General features: G+C 47.7%; 1 protein-coding gene across 6 annotated transcripts in view; it reads left to right on the forward strand.

Annotated features, from left to right (window-relative positions):
• The window catches only part of Jade1 (jade family PHD finger 1), a 61,584-nt gene that overhangs the window by 17,323 nt on the left and 21,536 nt on the right, over positions 1-22,725 (forward strand). For all 6 annotated transcript variants that reach the window (XM_031376702.1, XM_031376699.1, XM_031376700.1 and 3 more), the window contains exons 2-5: positions 8,934-9,011; positions 16,052-16,137; positions 18,789-18,946; positions 20,795-20,982. In XM_031376702.1, the coding sequence (XP_031232562.1) occupies positions 8,960-9,011; positions 16,052-16,137; positions 18,789-18,946; positions 20,795-20,982 (484 nt within the window). In that variant the 5' untranslated portion in view covers positions 8,934-8,959. The remainder of the gene's footprint in view (positions 1-8,933; positions 9,012-16,051; positions 16,138-18,788; positions 18,947-20,794; positions 20,983-22,725) is intronic.

Consider the following 22,725-nt stretch of genomic DNA (forward strand, 5'->3'; position numbering starts at 1 on the left):
ACTCATTTCGTCTCCTAAAATGTCATTCTTTGATGATCTTCTAGTGTGACCCGTGTGTTAGAACCTGGTTTAGAGACCTCAAGGCAGAACAGAATGGTAACTTCTGAAGGCCTTGGAAAATAAGCTTTTCTTCTATGCCTTTTTACCAGGTGCTCTTTTGAGATAAGTCTGGGTAGTGTCCCATCTGAGGTGTGCGTGTGCACGCTTGTGCATGTATGCATGCATTTGTGTGTGCAGGTGTATGTATATGTGTACCTGTAGCTTGTTGGCGTGTGTGTGTGTGTGTTTGTGCACTTGTGCATGTATGCATGCGTTTGTGTGTGCAGGTGTATGTATGTCTACCTGTAGCTTGTTGGCGTGTGCGTGTGTGCGCTTGTGCATGTATGCATGCATTTGTGTGTGCAGGTATATGTATATGTGTACCTGTAGCTTGTTGGTGTGTGCGTGTGTGCATGCATTTGTGTGTGCAGGTGTATGTATATGTGTACCTGTAGCTTGTTGGCGTGTGTGTGTGTGTGTGCGCACTTATGCATGTATGCATGCATTTGTGTGTGCAGGTGTATGTATTTGTGTACCTGTAGCTTGTTGGCGTGTATGTGTGTGTGTGTGTGTGTGTGTGCACTTGTGCATGTATGCATGCATTTGTGTGTGCAGGTGTATGTATTTGTGTACCTGTAGCTTGTTGGGGCGTGTGTGTGTGTGTGTGTGTGTGTGTGCGCACTTGTGCATGTATGCATGCGTTTGTGTGTGCAGGTGTATGCATATGTGTACCTGTAGCTTGTTGGTGCTGCTTGCTATATGGGTGCTTAGCTTCTGGTCCGGGTCTGCCCATTCAGTTCTGGAGAGAAGAAACTTCAGATTTTAGCTTTTTAGTGTTAGAAGCAGGGGGTAGAAGCATGACAGGCATTCATGGTGAAGGTCTTCAAGAAATATAAAAGTTCTTAGTACTCTCTGTCTAGAATATAACAGCCCACTCTCCCCCTTCTTAGAACCACCATGGCCTTTTTATGTTCTTCACGACTTTCCCTTTGAGTATAAGAAATCGCGTGTCTCCCTTGCCCTCGCCCCTTGTGTGTAAGTGAGCCTGTTTCTTGTTGGAGTATTTACACCTATAGCTTGCCTGGTTTGCTTTAAGTCTGTGCTGGCTCATCCTTCCATATGTTAGCGTGTCTTTTGAAGGGATTCCCTGTGGATGGAAATAGGGCTGGGAAGATCAAGCTGACTAGGGTGACTACTGATGCTACTTTCTGGGTGTGTGAATTCATTTACTTTCATTCATTTACTTAAATGAAGTTAAAATACATCATGGCAAAAAAAAAAAAATCATGGCACCAAGGCAGCGATGACCCACAGTGCATCTCACAGCTGCTCTTTTCAGTCTTCCCAACCCTCAGTCTTGGGTCTTGCTGTAACCTGGAACTCCTTATGTAGCCCAGGCTGGCTTTACACTGATGTCTTGTTTCATCCTCCTCTCTTGGCCGACTTCGGTTCTGACTCTTAATTAAGTGCTCAGTCATAGACCTTGGGGGCTTAAAGGCTTGTCTTTGGTGGAAGTGATTGAGTCATTTATAAACTGGCAAGTGAGAGCAGCTTGTGATTTGTTTGGGAGCCTTCATTTATAAGTTCCTTAAGATTCTCCCAGCTGGTTTTCTTGGCTTTTAAAATCTGAGTTCAGACTAATTGGTAAAGAATCTCCATGAGTTGCTGCTTCAGATACAGGGCAGTGTTAATGTTTGCACCACTAGAAACGGGAGTGGGTACTGGCTCAGTCGGCAGAGTTCTCTTTTGGAGGCCATCCTTATTGCTGACGTCAGCTGTACAGCACGGCCCTGTAGTAGCTTGGGCAGCGTTTTCTTTAAAGTTTTTAAAAAGCCCATTTGTTTTGGTTGAAATATTTAGACTGCAGTGCCTGTAAGTTTAACTGGGATCTATTTAACTTCCTGATTGTTTGTGGGTTAGATTTGGCTTAGATATATTACGGTTTCTCATTGTAGTTAAAACGGGAAATGTGTAAGCTGTTGTCACTGTATTAGACTTGAGCATATGGATTAGTTTTGGTAATTTTATGCCCCATTGCCTTAAAAGTTAAGATAACACTTGGTTTCTTTCACATTAATCTAGAGACAGGTAGGCAGGTTTTACTGTGTGCATCTGGTTGCTTAGAAAGCTGTACACTCTTCAGAACAGAAGAAGATGGCCTGGGGATGGGGAACATGAATCTTTTAGGGGCTCACAATTGCAACCTGCAGGTCAGTCATCATCATTTAATACTGAAATGTGCGAACGGGCAAACAGCAGAGTAGCTGGTGTGATTTCAGCTTTGTGTAAGGTCACCTAGTGTTTGACAGCACATGCCTTGGGAGAGTGCATTTCACTGACAGAGCATGGAAGGACACCAATATGCTTCACACTAGCATAACAGATGGTGCTCCAGTTAAAGGTCACTTCGATACCTGACTGGTGAGTAAGGCGAGCAAGCCTGCAAGCATGGGCCGCGGTCATGTGCAGGGACTCAGCCATTTATCCAGGAGGCAATTTCTGTATGCGTTGCACTGAACTGGGTGATAATTGTCTCAGGAAGTGTGTGGAGGTTTTAATTGAGTCCCTTCTGGAACTTCTTGCCAGTGATATAAATAACAATGGAGACGTAGCGCATAAAATTGACATTTGAGGAAAAAGACAGCCTTTTTGCATATGAGCCATAAGATAGTAAAATCACTGGGGTGTGATCCTTATTAGAGCTGTAGAGTTTATGGCCTGATAAATGGTCCCTGCTCGGTCCAGCCCTGGCTGATTTGTCTCTTCCTGTGAGTCCCTTTTCCCAGGAATAGTGTTGAACAACCCCCTTTCTTTAATCTTTGGTAAAATTTCTTCTCCTCTGACCCTTGGGCCACTGAACTCAGTGACTCCAGTTCTAGAGCTATTTTAGGGCAGAGCAGTCATCTGCTGGCTCTTTCCTTTTACTGCTTGGCAGCTTCCTCAGTTTCAGTTCAAGGAAGTTTGAAGGTTTTGAGGGACCTTGCTAACCACACAGGGTTACCGCATCTAGGAAGGCAACAGTATAAAACTTGTTCACATTGTAGCCTTCTACTTGGTGTAGTTTTCTTGGAGTTGATGTGTAGGTAAAGACTGTTATAGTTCATCCAACAGATTGAATGTATTTGTCCCCTTCCCCCAGGAGTGGTGCCCTGAGCTCCCACCACAACTGTCCAGCTGTCTTGGTGCATCTCACCTTGCAATGAACAGTGAACAGAGATGCCAGATGGCCGCTTAATGGTCCAGTTTGGGGTCATTGGCCAGCTATCTCCTTAGCTCTCTAGGAAGGACCGGACTTCTTAGTGTCCCACATGATGGGCCTACTACCTAGTACTTTATCTAGCTGTCATGTTTCTCACAGCAGGTGGACTCTGGGCTCCTGTACATTGGATCCATTAAAGCCAGGTTTGGTGGCATTATAAAAAAGTCACTCTTCTCCAGGAATTGTAATCTTCAGGGGCACACTGCAGGGAACCAAGATCCCTGCATGCTGGTAGACACAGGTTATCAGGCTGTTCTCTGATCTCAGAGTGGTTTGGGTCTTCCTCTCTGTCCTTATCAGCCCTGTTAAAGGAAGAAATCTTGGAACAGGGGAGCCAAAGGCTAATGGAATACATGTGACATGAAAGCAGAGGGGGTACTGTCTGGAGAGAAGAAGAGGACCAGTAAGAAGAGGGCAGGTGGGGGAGGGGGCAAATAAACACCAAGGATAAGGACCCAAGTGTGGAAAAAGGCCATAATGCAACCATTGATCTGTATGCTAACTTAAAAAAACTAGTTTAAAAACAAGAAAGATAGATGGAGGGCGGGATCAGGGCTTAGGAGCACTGGCTACTCTTCCAGAGGACACAGATTTAATTCCCAGATGCAAATTTCTGCGTGTGTAACTCCAGTTCCAAGGGGATCTCATTCTCGTTTCTGGTACCAGAGGTGTACAGACATACATGCAAGCAAAACACTACACACATGAAATAAAAAGGGAGAGTCCTGCTCAGTTCAGAAAAAGCCGCCTGCATGAGGCACCCAGCACTAACTCTCCTGCCTGGCTGGGCTTCTTCATTAATCTTACCAAGTTGGTTGAGCGAGAGCCCTTTTCCTGGAGTCCCTGTGGAGCTTCACCACATTCTGCCTTGTTCCCCAGCTGGGCTGTGTGCTCGTCTGCCTTGGCTTCATCTTCTGCCCTCACTGCAAGACTCATCTTGTTCATTTCCTAGGGTGCTGCCATCTCCTTTGAAGAAATCTGCTGTCTTGTCTTTTCTTTTCCATTATTGTTACTGTGTTTAAACTTTTTTATTACCAAGTGTGCGTGGTTATGTATGTGTGTGTGCACGTGTCTGTGTGTGTATGGGCGAACTTACACTCCTGTGTATGTGTGCTCCAGTTCTTACCGTCCACCAGGTAGGTTCTGGGCTTCGGACTCAGGTTAATACTTGGTGGCAAGTGCCTTCACCTGCTAAGCCATCTTGATGGCCCATGTGTGCAGTTTTGAGAGAAGATCTCTTTAAGCCCGGACTGTCTGTCCATAAGCTTGGAATCCTGCCTCCTGTGGTGGGCTGACGTGCATATGCCACCATGTCCTGCTCATTAACTATTAAAGTAAATAATGATCTTGAACAGCAACTTAGCAAGAGGAAAATTGCTGAACTAGGTGGTACAGAGTAAGCTGCGTGGAGTTAAGGGTGCAGGGTGATGTCTGAGGTCTTTGAACTTTTAGCCCTTGGAAAGGCTGCAGAGCATCCTTGGCACAGGCTGAGACCTGAGACCTAGATGGCAGGAGGCCTGGTCCATCCAAGGTGGTGTCTGGGAGTTTCCTAGGACGGATGCTTGGGTAAAGCTGGGAAGGGTTCTGGGCACTTTTTGCACTTTGGTGTTCAAATAGACTGGAGAGGGAGGGTTTGTGGGTCTTGAGCACATCCAGGGGTGGGTCATTTCTTGTAGTTGGTTGTGGCAAGGACATCTAGGTGAAGTGGCTGTTTTAGTCTGTTTTCTGTTGCTCAGATGTTATAGATGGTGGCTCACAACCATCTATAACTCCAATTCTGGGGGATCTTATACCTGTTCGTGAACTCAGGCACCAGGCATGTATGCCGTGCATCATCATTTATGCAGACAAAACACCCGAACACACTAAATGAGAAAAGGAAAAGGATTCCACTGTTAAGGAAACCATTAATGTCTGGAGTTTGGAGATAGTGTCTGGAGTCATGCAGAGATGCTCTTCCTTTCTGGTTACATTACCTTGATGTCTTACCTCAGTTCCCTCAGCCTTCTGGGTTCATACAGAATCCTGTTAGTGTTCACCACTGAGCACTGGGGTTGCTGGTTTTTTCTTGTTTGCCTTTCTTGATCCTGTAGGCCAGAAGCTCCGCAGAGCCAGGCCCCACCTTTTCAGGTGTTTGCTCCGCCTGCTGTTGGGCATCTTACTACTTTCTCTGGAGTGCTTCGAGGAGTCCTTTCAATTGATTATCACTTAGCTCCCTACCGTGGCATAGTTTGCAGCCAGCCTGTGCTCCAGATACCAGGGATAGAGGCTCTTCTCCTTCTGCTGGCTTGTAGTGGACAGAAGCTTGCAACGAATAGCCTCTAGTGTGTGTGTTAAAGATAGTAACTCAGGCTTTGATTTTCTGATACAGTAAGTAGCCTTGGGTGAGAGAAATCAGCCTAATGTCAAGGTTTAAGTGCATTAGAGTCACAGAGGAGGGACTGTTGCTGAACATTAACCCCACCACAGGCAGAGCCCACTGTTCTCAGCTCCATTACGCAGGGTCTTCAGGGTGAATACGAGTGGATTCATCAGAAGGAAAATACTAATTTTACTTGTGCTTTTGCTTGAATTTTGGAATATCAGTCTAGTTTGAGGTTTTTGTCTGAAGTCTGGGATGAAGGCATTTTGATGGTCTCCCCACGTTGTTTAGGAAAACGTAAGTTGACGGGCCAGTGAGGATGGAGTAACTCCCACTACCTTGCTTAGCAGGCAAGTTCTCTGGGTCTCCTGGACTCTCAGTTCACCTGCTCGGGAGGTGGTGAACTTTGTTCAGCCTGGGCTACATCACATTGTTACTTTTTAGGAATTCCACTTTCAGGTGGCGATTTTCAAATTTTAAAACACTCTAAGTCAGGCTTCAGAGAGGTGAAGCTGTTGTGAGGAGAGGTGTTTCCTCCCTCTGTGTCCCTGGGGAGCAGGGGTGGCCTGAGAAGGTTGGAAGAGAGTCTAGCTGTCAGCAGTTGGTGCTTCTAGCACATGGATGGCAGGGAAGACAGCCATTGCAAGTGGGAGAGTGTCACAGGTGTGTGTGTCAGCCGTGGACATTTTGGACGCAAGTGGTCAGGTTGTAGATTGCTTGTAGATTGACCAGAGTTACAGGTGAGAGCCCTTTCTGGGAAGAATGAGTGGGTGGATCTTAGGACTGTGAAGGAACCGGTAGCCCAGTAGCCCACAGAATGTGTGTGGGGCTTCTCTGAAGGGGGCTTTTGACTTCACTAGGTAATTACAGTAGATTCCTTTCTGGTATGTGTTACTGCGCATGCGTGCCTTAGAAGTTGTTGATTTTGTTTTTTTAGACAGGGTCTCTTACTGACTGGCCTGGGACTTACTGATTAGGGTAGGCTGATCGGTCTTTCAGGGAGCCCCCATGAGTCCTTCGTTCTCTACTCTGCCTTTTGTTTTTTTTTTTTTTTTTTTTTTTTTTTTTTTTTTTTTTGATTTTCGAACAGGGTTTCTCTGTGTAGCCCTGGCTGTCCTGGAACTCACTCGGTAGACCAGGCTGCCCTCGAACTCAGAAATCCACCTGCCTCTGCCTCCAAGTGCTGGGACTAAAGGTGTGCGCCACCACTGCCCGGCAGAACCCTGCCTTTTTATGTGGGTTGTGGGTGTCAAAATTATGTCCTCACACTTGGGCTACAAGCACTTTACCAACTAAGCCTACAGTCTTACTACAGTCCCCTTCAAGCTGATCTTAGCAAATCAGTTGGTAAACAAAAGAGCTCACAAACTTTTGAAATCGGCGAGTTTCTCTGGAGGAACATGTAGACTATTGCACTAATGTTCAGGAGTCTGAATCTCTATTCCAAAAGGGGAAGCATACTTTCCAGTCCTATGGCTTGTAAACACTTAACACCCCATCCGGGTCCGATGTGGTAGCATGTGAATTGTTGACAACAGAAGTTACAGGAATAGAGGCATATAAACATTAGTGTGTGTGTGTGTGTGTGTGTGTGGTTTGTGTCACTTTAAAAGTGAAAAGCACCCCCACGGCATTAGATATGGAGATGATAGCTATTGTATTTTTAAAGGATTTATTTTTAATTATGTGTCTGAATGTGGGTGTGAGCATGGGAATGTCCTTACCCACAGAGGCTGCAGTCAGGGTTTCAGGTGATAGTGAGCAGCCCACAGTGGGTTCAGGTAACTGAGCTCTGGTCCTGTGCAAGAGCTCAGTTACCTTGCCCACAGTGCTTTTCTCCAGCCCCTCGTGCCACTCTTTAAAATACATTGCGAAAGGACTACAGCCAGGGGAGGCTTGGAAAGAGGCCCTTGAAGCGTCTAGGGAGATTAATGGTAATTGAGGATTGGGTATGAGTAAGAGCTGTTTTGTGGGGACCTAAGTGGAAATTTCCTTTACAAAAGGTAAACTTATGATCAGGCAAGAAGAAGGCAACTCAAAATAACCTTAGGCCAAAGTGACATATTTTGTTCTCTATAGTTTGGTGTTTTCTGCCTCTTTTGACTTCCGTTTTACAGGTCTGTCCAGAGTGGAACTTGGGGTTTTTAATTACTGCCTTGTTCTAATGCAGTGGCTTTCCACACTGCTCCTCTGTGCTGCGCATTCATTGGAAACAAACCTCACTATGTTTGTGGAGATTCCCAGCAAGGAGGCTTGGCTGGATGGGGAGGTGAAGGGTTACTGTTCTACTGGCTTGAAAAGCTCTCCCTTTTCTTTGGGAGACATTGATCTGGCAGTAAGATTGTGGTCCCACAAATATCAAGGCAATCAATAATTTTAGTTTAGAAAAGCTTTTTTGACTTGTTGGAACACTGTTGATAGATCTGTACAAGTTCAGCAACTGTGTAGTCTTGGCCCACTGTTCTCTTCATGAAGGCAGTGTTTTCTGAACTGAGGTGTGACGGAGCGCTGGCTGGGTAGGCTGGGCATTTATACACCTGGTTATTAATTGATTTATACTCGTCCTGAAAGGATTTGGGTAACAAGGAGTGGGGGCTCCCTGTCTAGTATGACCTTGGGCAGGTCACTGTGAGAAGCAAAGGAAGGGATCCCGATCTGGGTTCCTGAAGCCTGTACTTCCTTCCAGCTCCAGCTGGGCACCTCTGAGGGGTTGGGGAAGGCAGATGAAGATGGGTTTCTTCCCATCACCCCATTGGCTCTTTATAGAGCTGCAGCTTGTTGCATAGCTCATTTTGGCAAAATTTGGGGCCCATTTTAGCAGGTCTTGCCAAGGAAGCCTAATCATGCCAGTGCAGTATTGTAAACACAGCAGTAGGCACAGCCCTGTCCCTGCCCCCCAACTAGCACAGAGCATGGATCTGACTGAGGGAGCAGTGCTCACTGCTGAAGAGGGTTTTTTGTAGTGCTGGCTGCCAGGGCTGAAGAGACTCCTGGAGTAGTTGTAGTGACGTCTGGGAACTGTGGAGGGAAGGGTGGCACCTCTGGGAGACCTGCCCACATGTGACTTTACCACTCCTCCCCCCTGACTCTTAACCTGGTCTGTTAATGATTTCAGCTAATTATGTGCCTTTGGTCTTTTCACTGTTTGCAATTCAAATGCTACTTGAGGCCCTGTGTTTGCTTTTGTTTGCAGCATCCTGGCTGCCATCTGAAGCACAAGTTGATGATCGCGTGTTACCATCTTGGGTTAAGTGCTGTCTCATTGCTTTGCAGGCTGCCTGCTGTCTCCCAGGGAGATCATGAAACGAGGTCGCCTTCCCAGCAGCAGTGAGGATTCTGACGACAATGGCAGTAAGTCCTGCTTTGTTGTTCTTGGAGCCTACCAGGGCTTGGGTCAGTGTAAAAACATGGTTTTTAAATATAATGCTTTAAATAGCCAAGGCCCTTTGCATATCAAGCAGGTCAGAGAAAGGCAAGGCCCGGAGAAAGACATCTGAGTGTGATACTGCAGGGCTGTAAGCAGATCTTTCCCGGGAAGGTTGAGTGCAGGCAGGCCTTCTGCAGGCTTCCTGTGTGTTATCCAGAGAGAAGAATTCCGTTCCAAGAGCCACTGGTGTGTCTGTTTCCATTAAACAGCATTTATGGTACCTCACATTGCTCTCTATGAAGAGGAGACTTAATCAAAGCCAGGTAATGATTAACTAGCTCAGCCTGCCCAGGGCTCCGAGGGCAGATGGAGGACTGCCTAGCATGATGTGAGGGTACCAAGTCCAGGCTCTTCATAGATGGCACATGTATCCCTGCCCTTTCTTGCTTTCACAGGACGGAGTTGAATACTGTCACTGTCTGCAGCTCAGCTCTCTGGCAACCTCAGATTTTCACAGTGTAGCTGAGAACCAGGAGTTCGTTGGCTTCCAGGCAGTCAAAATAAATGTCACACTGTCTGTTGTGGAGCTAGCAGGCTGCTGAGAGAAGCCCTCCCATCAGAAGGCAGGCAGAGGGGAATTTTGTACCTAGCTCAGTGCCTGCACTGCAGCCTGTTAGCTTAGGTTTGACATTGCACATTAAACTCTGGAAGCCTGGAAAGGAAGCTTGCTGTTCTGAGAGATGGAAAAGCAACCCGGCCTGCTTTCTAGGCATGCTGCCTCAGACATTAGGAACTGCTCTGCTCTGATGCTACCAGCGCAGTTATACAGCTCTTTTGATGTGCTGTAGAAAGGGTATGTAGGAACTCAAAAGAGGTGGTCTGGGAAGGCCTAGGGAGGAGACAACTTCTGGGGCGGGTCCCAGGGATAAAAAGCTTTGGGTAGGCAGGGTGGTTTGAATGCCTGCATCTCAGGTGATCAGCACAAGCACGGAAATGCTGCCATGGGGCCTTCGAGATCAGCCACGGAGAAAGTAGGAGGCCCACAAATTTGAAACTGTGGTGTGGATTTGGCTGTCTGGCTGAACTGTGGAGGTTGCTGTTGAAGGCATGGGACAGTGGGTATAGAACTGAGAATGATGGGAGGGGAGCGTAGAAGGGAGCTAAGGCCAGATCTGACAGATGCCGGGGAAACTGGACAGTTGACACCTGGACCAGGCAAGGCAGCTGGGAAGGGGGAAGCGAGAGGCAGGAGGTTTTCTCCAAAGGAGAGTTTTTTCTTACTTCCTGGGGGGCTGTCGAGGTTCCCACTATATGCGGGCAGGTACAGTCACCTTTTGGAGCTTGACACCACGGTGGGTGTGAGGCACTCAACCTGACCTTGACAGCTCCTGCTTTTTACATCTCTGGCAAGAGTTTGCTATTTTCTCTGACTGTTGGTGACACCTGTCTGTCAAAGTGTCCTCAACTTTACTTCTGTATGCACTTTTTCCTGAAGTTTTTTTTTCTTTTTTTAAAGTTGGGCTTTTAAGTTCAGAAAGCGCCCACAGCAAATGTGTCCAGCGCTGGCAGAGTGTAACGAGGCTCTTGTTGCCAAAGCTGGCAACCAAGTGCTATCACTCAGAACCTAATGGAGAATCCATTCCTGCAAATTGTCCTCTGACCTCCATACATGTGGCAGGAGTATGCATGTGCTTGTGTCAGAGCCTCCACCCAAATTAACCTTTGCTGTGAGGGGCCATTTTTATTTTCTCCCCTGTTCTGTCTGTTCATCTGGAAGGTTAAGCTGGAGGGCCACCATGCACAGCTAGCTCTTGGCTGCGCATGGCACTCTGATGGTAGTTTCGGGGGATAAAGTAACAGTTGCCAGACGGTCATCTGTAGTTCTGCCATGCAGTTGGTTCAGTACAGAACATATGGTGGATAGTGGTGTTTGATGTCTGACTGGTCAGGCTTAGTGACTTGATCATTATGGAGAATCTTGATGGTGAAGAGCAAGTAGCTCTTACTGAGTGCCAGGCCTCATGGCAGCGTGTGTTCAAGCTGCACTGTTGTCTCTTCTCCCCTCCTCCCCTAACAGCCAGTTCATGGTATTGCATTGGAACCCCTCCCCTGGATTACTCAGGTCTGGGGGTGGGGTGGCATCTTTTTGCCCACACAATGAGGGCCACCTGTGATAGCTTTCCATGTCCTGAGTCTTGCTTACAGCAAGGGTTAGGGCTGTGCAGTGGCCACCTCCCAGCCTCTCCAGCCTGCGGCCTGATGGGATTTTGGCAGCATGTCCAGGTAGAGGAGAGGCAGCTGCAGACTGCAGCATGGGGCCACAGCACCAGACACAGGGATAGCTGGGGCCTGCTGCTGCTGACTTCTGAGTCTGCAGCCCATGGCTTTGTTTTCTGGCCTGGCCCAGGGGAATAACAGTGTGGTATTTACAGTTGGGGATGGATGGGCCTTTTCTGTGCCGGTGCCAGCCCTCATCTGCTGCTGCACTGTTGGTCTTTCTCCAGCTGCCCTGGAGGCCCATCCCTGCAGTTGGGTGAAATACTGATAGGGAGTTTGTAGGCAATGTCTGTGATTGCTAGGCTCTGACTGGGTAGCCTAGCCAAACTCTGAAGTTAGATCCTGTGCCTGGGTGTGTCTGGGGGAGGCAGGCCCTTAGATAAGGTCCCGCTTCTTCACCCAAGCTTCTTGGTGCTTGCGAATCTGGCAAAAGGTGGGAAGAGGGTCTACCAGTTAGTTTCGTAATTTCCAAAGGTTTCATTTTATCTGCAGAAACTTATTGGAATAAAACATCCCTTCTGGGGGCAGGAATATTATTGGTTGTCTGAGGCTAGTTATAGCTCAGATCTATATCCTTACATACTTTCCCTATAAAAGTAAGAAAAACTAAATAGTATTTAAGGAATACTGTCAAACCATTCGCTTCAGAAGGTGGAGTGAGTTGGACCCTAGAGGCTGGCAGAGCAAGGCTGAAGAGCTGAGGCAGATGGAGGGTCCTTCCCAGTTGGGGATGTATGTGATAATGCTTTATTTGCGCAGGGCAATGTGTTAGTTAGGTCTGCATCTTGATGCTGGGACACTGGTCCATGACACTCAGCATTGCTGGACTTGTGTTACATATCAAGTGTTTTTAGTTCTAGGAGCAGAAGCATGCCTCAGACATGGAGAGACACCTCTGGGGTAGCCGGGAGAGGCTTGGTGCTTGCATAGGCGGGGACACTGCCTAGTGTGAACGTGGAGCCTGTTGTGTCTGTCCTAATGGAAGTAAAACAGCAGCAGCAGCAGAAGCAGCATTAGCAGCAGCAGTAGCAGCAGCAACACCCTCCTTTTCCCTCATTCTTTTCAGTGTTTGAGATACTTTAACAAAACTATTCTTACTTGAGTACTGTCTACATAAAAAGTCTTAAGGCAGATTCGTCAATAGAGGGACTGTGCTTTAGGTAGCAGTCTTTCTTGGGAGTGGCCATCGTTTTAGAGGTTATTGCCAAGATCACTACTTCTCTGCTGAACACAAGAAGAGAAGGAAACAAAAGTCAGTGTACTTCCTGTATCTTTATTTTGAGACAGGGTCTTCCACTGCCCAGGCTAACCCCACACTCTTGTCTAGTGGAGGATGATCTTCAACTACTGACCCTCCTGACTCCGCCTCCCAAGTGCTGTGATGATGGGTGTGGTGCGTGATGGTGTGCTTTGCCCTGGCTCCATAGCATCACCATACAATTTTTGGCAGATGCTGGTCTTTGTTATAGCATGAGTTACTTATAGACGTTGAGACCTCTCATTTCTCATTTGACGTGCCCCCTGCTATAAAAAAGTATTTTATGCCATAATTTAATTAATGAGGAATGTAAATACTTAATGATTCCTATTACTGGGATTTTTGAGACTAGATCTTGCTACATCATCTACGCTGGCCTCCTACTTTAGTCTCCTTTGTTACCAGGATAGCAGAGGAATGACAGCATACTTATCTGGGAGTATCTTAGGAGCATTCTGATGATACTCTCCCAGCCTGGAGAGGATGGTATAGGGGAGGGGGCTGCTGTAATACCAGCCAGGCGGTGGCCTGAGTCCTTGTGACTTTCAGAATGTGTCGTGGATGGACAAGCATTCCACATGGGAGCGTGGCCCCTACACTGCTACAGAATGGTGCCTCATTTTCTGGGAGCTCAGAAACATCTTTGTATTAGGTAAACCAGGAATGCGTTCCTGCGCCTACCGTCTTCGGGTCTAGTCGTACTGTGATGTTTTCCCTTAGAGCAACACCCAGTGACGCTCCCAGGTAGAAAAATCATCCGCTATTCATAATTCGACTTATTGAGAATTTTCTGTGTGTGCACTGACTTATTTGAACCCCTGTGAATCCTGCCTCATGCCTGCGTGTTCTCTGTGAAGTAGTGACTCCCTTTTGCAGGGAGGCTTCCCAGTCTTCTTGTTCATTGGGGTCCCCTTCCAGTGTAGGATTTCTGTGTCTCACTAGTGGAAGGGGGCTGGAGGTTTTCATACTGTGAATGGTGCTTCTTGGTGGTGATAGCTTTCTCATTGCTTTGTAATGGATAATTTATGTACGGCAAGCTGCACATGTTTAAGTGTATGCTTTGAGAGGTCTAGCTATGTTTGCATGTATTATGTCATCAAAATCAAAATAACATGTCCCCCCAACTTTGCCCCAGGCAGCCACTGATCTGCTGTCAGTGCAGATGAGTCTTCATTCCCCTGAACTTTGCATCAGCGCAGGGCACCTCTGCCTGCTCTGGCTCCTTGGATTTATTCACCGAGTGTATTTATTTCAGGATTTATCCATGTGACGTGAAGCACGTGCTTCACACCCATCTGTTTATAATTTGTTCCTTTTTATTGCTGGCTAGTGTTTCATTGAAGGGATGTGTCATGGTTTATTTATCCCTCTATAGTCTGCTGGTGGATTTTTAGGTTGTTTCTGGGTTTATTATTTTTATCTTTTAGGATCCTTATATTATGTCATCACTTTCCCTTTATGTTTTCTTCCTGTAAACCTTTGTATTGTTCACACACTCCCTGTTGTCTTTCACATTCATGGCCTCCTTTTCTATGGTTTATAGTTAGTAAAGGTTTTGTTTTTATGCCTATTTCATATATCTCTATCAGAGTTGTGGGTGGGAAGGTATAAGAAGCCTCTGGCTGGCAGAGAGTCCTCTGTGGACTTTACCAAGCCACTTCCTTCTCAGTGATGACCAGCCTCATTCACAGTGTGCTCACACTATTTCTAGAGCTCGTGCGTGCATGCACTCACGGGTGTGTGGTATTCCCATGCATTTTCAGTCTAAGGACCATTATTGCTTGGAGCTGGCACGGGAACCTAGGTCCTGGAGACTGGTAGGCAAGCACTGTGCACTAGGCTATGCCCTAGCCCTACTTCCTGCTGAATCCGGAGGATCTTCTGAAGTAGTCAAAGGAATGTCATGAATCACCTATAAGGAGTCTTATTCCACAGGAGTGATGGCAGCCAGATGATCTAGTACTGGGCCTCAACTGGTATTCAAGGGTTCATAGCCCCTGTTGGCTGTGGTTAATAATTGGATGAGAGGCGTATGTGCAGGATATGTGTCTTAAGTGTGTTGATGTGTCATGTCTGCTAATTTTGGGCCAGTAAGGACTTGAGTGACAGGGGCCTTCACTGTCACATTGGTGGCTCTCTTAGGCTTTTTGCCTTTTAATTTAACATCTTGGGGTTTTGTCAGTCTCTGAGACGTGTCAAGGTTCAGTGCCTGGGCACTGTAGTTCCAGACAGGAGGCTGAAATGAGTTATCCATAAGTTAGGAAAGAAGTGAAGGTGGCTGGGAATGCTGGTTCCGATCCGGCTGCAGTTGTGTGCCGGCAGAGAGGCCAGTGTAGTTGGCAGTGACACATGAGAAGGGGGTGGCGGCAGTTCTGACCTCTGGTAGAAAAGGCCATGAGACTCATCTCAGGGGCTGGAAGAGGTGGAAGTGAGCATGTTCAAGCAGAGCGTGGAGCTTGGTTTTTATGCTGCAGAGTTGACAGATTTTAGAATGACTCAGAAGTTGATGTCTACCACCAAGGTGATACTGGGACTGCAGGGAACAGAGGGAGCTTAGTTTAAGAGTGCAGCTTTCTTAGGCTCCCCTGGGTTCTGGTTAGAGTCTCATCTACTTTGGAACTGCTTGGCAATGGGGAGAGCCTGAGAATAAGGGCCCCAGGAAGGCAGAGTGGCTTGAAGGGGGGGTATTTCAGTCAGGGGGAGCTCTGAGTGCTACAGAGAAGTTTCAGGCTTGGTGACTCTTAGGGTTGGGGTTTCCTGGTGAGAAGCCACTGTAGGGAGTTGGGCACCTCAGAAGAGAGGTGTAGTAGGTGATGTTAAAGCTGTGTGGAGGCTTCTGTCTTTTCTATGCTTTGTGGAGGCAAATGTTTTGGTCACGACCTTAGGTTGAGCCCAGGGATCCTGGCATTAGACATTAGACATTAGAATGATTGATTCCTAGTTCGTTGTATCAGTGTGGGTCTTTGAGCATCTTGGGCACAGCCTGGAGCCCTGGAGTATGCTACAGGCTCTCTTTGCTCACTGTTTAAGGCAGAGTGCCCTGTACACTGGAGCCTACAGTGATCACCTTAGGCCTGTTTGGAAAATGCCTGGAAGGAAGGAACCCTGTGAGAACCAGGGTGATGGCACTGCAGGTTGTCGTTGGACGTTTCTTGTAGGGGAAGAACCACGTGATATCTCAGTGACCTGTGCCTTTTTGTTTGTGTGTTTGTTTCGTGTGCTGTGTGAGGATGTGTAGACAGGTGCGGAGACCAGAGGTTGATGATAGAATGTCTTCTGTTGTCTTCCACCCTGCTTTTGGAGACAGGGCCTCTCACTTAACTTCTGAAGTTCAGAGTCTTATCATTACCATGCTAGTTTTTACGTGGATGCTGGGGACCTGGACTAGGGTTCTTGTGCTTGTGCAACTAGCAGCACATTGCTGCTGAGATACTGACCCTGTGTTTGTTTTTTTTTAAATGGTTCCTGTTTGAATGTTTGTTTCCTCAGGCTTGTCAACGACTTGGTCCCAGCATTCTCGATCCCAGCAAGGGAGGAGTACCTGCTCTAGACCTGAAGATCGAAAGCCTTCTGAGGTACTTCTGAATGTTTGCTTGTCTTGATCATGTGTGCTGTACATAAGTGTGCATGCGAACCTGTTGCCCACATGCCTGCCTCATGCTGTGCAGGTCTGGGCATGTGCCCCACTTTATACCCCAGCAAGATGGTGAGAAGCAGATGTGTGCCTTGTTGCAGGAATAAGTGGGCTAATTAATACACATAGGCTCGAACATGCAAAGCATGTGACACGTATATTGTGCACAGTGAATGTTAGCTATTATTATTAATTGTATTCTTTTTTTCCTTTCCTGTTCCATCTTCGCTGGCTCCCAACAAGTTTTCCTCTGGCCAGGACATGAGCGGGTTCTGCTGCTGCCAAGTCACTGCCAGCCTCAAGTTAGTTTTAGCCATGAATTTGTGGCTTATTTGGCAACAACCCAATGTGATTCTGGGAGTTTCGTTTTGGGGATTATGCTTAAGGCTTTCCCCATCTTTCCCAATTTGTTTTTACATTTTATGTTTCCCTGGTGCCCTACATTTCGTTGTTCATTTCCCTGCTAAAATCGTTTTTAAAGGCATCTCCCAGCCGGCCTCGGTTGGTTAGGGGCCCCTGTTGTCCTGAGACCCGCTTTCTCTGCGGCCATCACTAGGCTCTGGGCATTGAGACCCAGGTGTATCAGCCTGTCGAGGTTCTCAGGGTAAGCTGTGGGAAAGTTCTTTTGGCATTGCACTGTTTGTGGAATGACCTCAGTTGGCTTATGGCGTGATGGCCACAGCGACAGGTGTTTCTCAGAGTCCCTTCCCATGCTGCCCTCGTATAACTGGAGAGTGCCTTGTCCAGGAGCGGAGGATTTCTTGGTGATGGAGTAACATACCCTGCCAGAAAGCACTAGAGACTGTTCCAGGAAGCACTCACGGTCGGCTGTTGTGGCCAACGCCACTGGCCTTGTTCTGTTTTGACCTACAGTGTGCACTTGAATTTGTAAGACATCAGAACGCCTCTGCTCCTGGATTTAATTCTTCCACTAAGTCCAGAGTTGGCTCTAACTGCTAACTACACCCTTCTGGTGTCCATACTGTACTGCTGTTATTTCAGCCTGGGAGTGGGATTGGAGCTCTCTGAGCAGCAGGCACGACACCCTGTCCTTGTCTGGTCTGTGTCAAATCTTCTGAGTGTAAACTGCTTTGTATGTAAAGCCCTCGGGTAGCCATCACCCCCGCCCGCCCTTGGTGTCTACTCTGGCACCTGAGCTTTGGGCCAGGGCCTCTCCCAGGTCTGTAGGAATGGAGCCACTGTTTCTCATCTCCTTCCTCAGTCTGATTTCCTTTCTTTGGAAAGTTTGCTTTTGTGTGTGTGTGTGTGTGTGTGTGTGTGTGTGTGTGTGTGTGTGTGTTGTTGTACAGCTTAGCTGGGCGCTGTTTTACCTGATTTGCTTGGTGTGGACTCAGCTTTGACCTTAAAGGCCTTTTGCTTGGGGTTGGCTTGTTCTAGGCTTATCACCAGGACCAGCCAAGAGCTTTTGTCTCATGGTGAGATTTTTGCAGAAGGTCCATAGTCAGGCTTAATGGGACTAGAGATGTTAAGAGTGACATTCTGGGACAAGTCCAGTATTGAAAATGACAGCCAGAGAAGTGACCTTTTTATTTTGACCCTACCCCGTACTTTCATAAGACGAAGTTTATTAAAGAGAACACCAGCCTGAAGAGCCAACAAGTGAATAGTGTGACCCATGCTTAGCAGCATAAGAAAGAGCTTCCTGTCCTAAGTGAGGGAGTATATCCTCGTGGCTGTGTACACTGAGCACAGCAAACAGATCCAGGCTCCTCTGTGATACATGACACGGCTTCCTCGTACACACATCCTCAGATGTTGGTGAGCTGAGGGGAAGGCTGGAGAGTGAAACAGCTGTGTAGCCCTGCTGCCAGGCAGGGAGTGCTGTACAGTCCCTCAGCCTTGTTGATTTGGATGCCAGGGGCCCACAAGTCCACAGGGGAGCCCAAGCTGGTGCTGTTCCCTGCAGTTTGTGATGAGTTAGGGTGCTTCCTTGGAAGGCAGACTCGAGCTGAGTCTTGATGGTGGTGAAGACAAGGTTCTGTCTCTCCACAGGAACTGCTTCCAGGGTTGAAGTTATGGCATCCAGTGTGGCACCACAGTGCTCAAGTGTCTCACTCCTAGATGTTTGCAGGCCTGCACTTCTGACTGGTGTCCCCTGCCCCACCTGCTAGCACCTCAGGAGACTGGCCACTTCTTAGCAGATTGGTTAGAAGACAGTGACCTCTACCGGGTGGTTCTAGATTTTGCCTTGAGGTTAATTGGCTAATGAAGTTTTGCTTTTAAACATGGGCTCCAAAGAGCACTCCTGAGTGGCTTGTTGCTCCCTGAAGGATTTCCAGAAGCCTGAGTTCCACAGCCTTAGTGAATTGAGAGGTCTTGGAGAGGGGAGCAGTAGTGTTTGGTACGACAGTTGATCTAGTCACTGCACCTTCTGCTTGTGTCGGCTGAGGGAGCTGGAGTCACATCAGTCCTGGGTGAGGGGAAAGGAGTGGCAGGTGGAGGGTTTCTGTAACGGAGCAGACTTGCTCTGTTGATACCGTGACCTTGTTCCAGGCAGCTCCATGGTGACCTTGCAGCTGCCGAAGCTCTGAAATGAACGCAAATGCCACTGTTCCTTCCTCTTCTTCCCAGGTGTTTAGGACCGACCTGATCACTGCCATGAAGTTGCATGACTCTTACCAGCTGAACCCGGATGAGTACTACGTGCTGGCCGATCCCTGGAGACAGGAATGGGAGAAAGGGGTCCAGGTGCCTGTGAGCCCAGGGACCATTCCACAGCCCGTGGCCAGGTAGGCACCCTGAAGAGAGACATGTGCTTCTCTACTCACCTGCCTCTAGGCACAGAGGCTGAGTGGAGACAGTTCTGGAGTTAGCAGTGCAGTAACATGAGGCCTCACAAGAGGCAGCAATGCAGAAACAGCCAGGCGCTGAGGGCGGTGAGTCAGAGGGCAGTGGCCTCTGAACATAGCACATTATCGCAGGGGGTGCTGCCCTCTTACTGGAGAATAGACGGTCCAAGATGTTGTTGGGAATGACTGGCTGGGCGAAGTCTGATGTTGCTGGCTGTCTCTCTCTGCATTCTATGTCACTTCGAAGAGTGGCTTTGTGGGAGCTGCGTGGCCTTGGTGCTTCCTGCCGTGGCGGATTGTATTTTAGGAGATGACAGGGACGGAGGAGACCGACAATTGCACAGTGTCACAATTGCACAGTGTCAGGAATTTGAGCTGTGGATAGGCTCTTTCCAAGTGCGCTGCTTCCTCTTGATTTCCTGCCGGGTCACTCACCTCTCCCAGCATGTCCTCGATGTTCCTTTGGGACAGGCTGTGTCGAGTTGGTACCTTTTTTCCCACTTCTGCGTAGTGTATCCTCTGAGAGGATGGAGTGCCCGATAGCTCTGCCAGCATCTGGCTCCTTGCTGTGTGAAATAGCCTCTCATACCATGGACAAGAATGGACTAAATTCACCTCTTGGTCTTTAACTCCATGTCTCCTTAGATACTAGATTGGTTTGATTACCATCATTTTGGGATCTCTGTTCAAATTATATGATAGTATACCATGGCTAGACTGACATAGGTGACCACCAGGAGTCACCTACTTCTTCAGACGAGGGTCGTGGCCTGTGAAGCGGGGCTTAGGGGGGGTATGGTACCTTTTGACCAGCACCAGCAGGTCTAGGAAGCCTGTGTAGTGCCAAGTCGGATGGAAATGCCTTGATAGAGAGACTGGAGCTTTTCACTTGATACCTGTTCTTGCTCAAGTAGGAGAAATAAATCCCTTCAGTTTGCCCATCTCGGTCACACAGATAAGTTCTTCTTGTCAATTCCAAGGTGATAAGCCTATGAACTCTGGGCATTCTGCTGATGCGTGAATGCATGTGGTTAAAAACAGATATGGAAGGACTGTGACCATAGAGCCTCTAATGGGCTGAGACACTTGGCTCCCAGCCCAAGCTGCTTTGCTCTTTTTATGCTGTCCCTAGTCTGGCTGGGGTGAGGTGAGGTGGAGTTCTCCGGGTGTTCACAGGTCGGAAGGGAGTGGTGGTAGAGGAATTGTCTGGAGCCATATATTCATGGAGCGTAGGCTCTGGCTCTTAGAATAAAGGAATGGCAACAGCCCAGAGCTCTTGCTCAGTCTTTTTGGAAGGTGAGAATTCGGAGGTGTCCCTTGTGGTCGTCAGCGTGTGCTGTGCACATCCAGCTTGTCGCTTGTTCCTGCCATCTCTGTTCCTGAGAACTCAGTGCTTATTAGCAAGTTCTTTCCTGTTCTGACAACTTCCAGGGGGAAAGAACAAGCACCAATAATGGAAAGGGATTTAGAAACCAACCCTTGAAATGCTTTTTTTTAAAAAATTTATTTATTTTTTTTCAGTTTGGGAGCAGACTCATGGAGACGTGGTAGGGTGGTGTGTTGGGGAAGAAATGGCTTTGGAAGACTGTGGCATCTGTTACTTCCATTCTGGGTATTTTAGAGATTTCTAGCTGATGTGTTGTTGACATTTGGCTTTAAACCCTTAGATTGTATGAACATAGGGATGGTCTGGGCTGAGGGGTGGAGGAGGAAGTTGCTCTTGGCCTCTGACAGTTTCTTCTACCGTACAGAAAGGGTAATCTGGCTCCTTCTTTTCTTCTTAACCAGGGTTGTGTCTGAAGAGAAGTCTCTCATGTTCATCAGGCCCAAGAAGTACATCGCATCATCTGGCTCTGAGCCCCCAGCGTTGGGCTACGTTGATATCCGGACACTGGCAGACAGCGTATGTCGGTATGACCTCAATGATATGGACACTGCGTGGCTGGAACTAACCAATGAAGAATTTAAGGAGATGGGTGAGACTGCTACTTCATTAACTCACATTGGAGAGAGGGCGGTTTAGTCTACGGTGACTCATCCAGAGTCCCGTGAGAGGTTGGAGCTTACTTGGCTACAGCTACTCCTGTCACCTCAGAGTCCCAGCTCTTTGGAGACCAGATTGATTGTGTGGCCTTGGCACTTGCAATGAGACACAGAGTCCACTCAGGGCTCCTAGAGTAGTGGAGAACCGAGGGACGGTTCCATGGGGCAGAAGCTTCGCTTGCTTTGCCTGCAGTGACTTGAATTCCTGTCCCCACCTGCTTCTGCCCTTACTTACCATACAGGAACTGCAGCCCAGGGAAATCAGCAGGACTGGGCCAGTGCCTTGCTCCAATTTACTGCTGTGATCCCAAAGTCTCACTTTTTTTTTTTAACCACCTGCAGCCTGCTGTTTCTCAGCCTTACAAAGTCTTACCTACTTGTTTTCACCTCTTTAACTCTTTCCTGGCTTTATTTGAGTGTGATCCTGGCTAAAAGCCCTGACTTGGATTGGACCGACCTCTGCCAGTTGGACCTTCAGACCTCCGTTACCCGAATTTCATGGTGTGGAGGCTGGGATGTCCTTATGTTCCAGCCTTCCTTCCCCAGGGTTCTTATAAAGGTTTTTCTTGCGTGTCAGTGGACTTGGTGTGGAAGACATCCAGCCTGGACTCTGATAGCAGTGTTTCCTGCTGCTGAGCTCACCAGCCAGTTGACTGGACTGACCATGACTGAGCTCGGAACCTTGGTATTTTCTACGTCTTAGTTACTGAGATGTGTGGACAAAGTAGATTTTCTTGTTCTAGTTCCCTGCTTTAAGTATTAGTGGTCAGAACAGTAGCAAGCCAGTTGTGGCTTTAAAATCTGTTGAAAAGGCTTTGGGGGATCTCCTGTAACTGAATGGTGTAGTATGTCATTGTAGAAGATTCAGTTTTGTCTTTTGAACTGGCCAAATGCTTAATACACTGTCTGTATACAACCACCCAGAAGACTGAAACATTTGGCAAGTTGTAGGTGTCCAGTTCAGGATCCTGTCCCAAGACCCAGCCTAAAGACTGGCAATGCATTGGTTTAAATACTAAGAACTCACTTGTCTGGGGCATTAGTTAACTTAAACTAATCATGTCCTTTGACACAGGTTGAACACAAGTTTAAAGATGTTTGTCCCAGCTGCTGTTCACCTTTCTCTGGTAAAGGTTATTTGGAAGGCAAAGCAAAGTCAGATGTATCCACACTAGTTAGGAGGCACTGCGGGGGAGCGCGGAGCACCCTGTTAAACATTTCATCATTTACTTAGTTGCTTCCCAGATGGGATGGCTGTAGTGCTTACAACTTTACACTCTCAATACATTCTCCATTAAAGTAAAGGTTGATCTCTGTGTGTATGTGCATGTGAGTATACAGCTGTGAGATCAGGACAGCTGTGAGAGCAGGACACCTGTGAGATCAGGGAGATCAGGGCAGCTGCAAGTGTAAGCCAGCTGTGCGTGCAGGACAGCTTTGAGTGCAGGACAGCTTTGAGTGCAGGACAGCTGTGAGTGCATGTGGGTGCTTATGGAGTTCAGAAGAGGGTGCTGGTTTCCCTGGAGTTGAAGTTACAGAAGGTTGTGAGCTGCCCTACATTAGTGCTATGAAGTGAACTCTGTTTCTCTGTAAGAGCAGCAAGTGTTCTTAACTTCTGAGGCTTTCCAGCTCATCTCCAAAATCTTAAAACTTGAAAATGTGGTGTTTTTATAATA

This window comes from Mastomys coucha, unplaced genomic scaffold, assembly GCF_008632895.1.
Source record: "Mastomys coucha isolate ucsf_1 unplaced genomic scaffold, UCSF_Mcou_1 pScaffold17, whole genome shotgun sequence".
Classification (NCBI taxonomy): domain Eukaryota; kingdom Metazoa; phylum Chordata; class Mammalia; order Rodentia; family Muridae; genus Mastomys; species Mastomys coucha.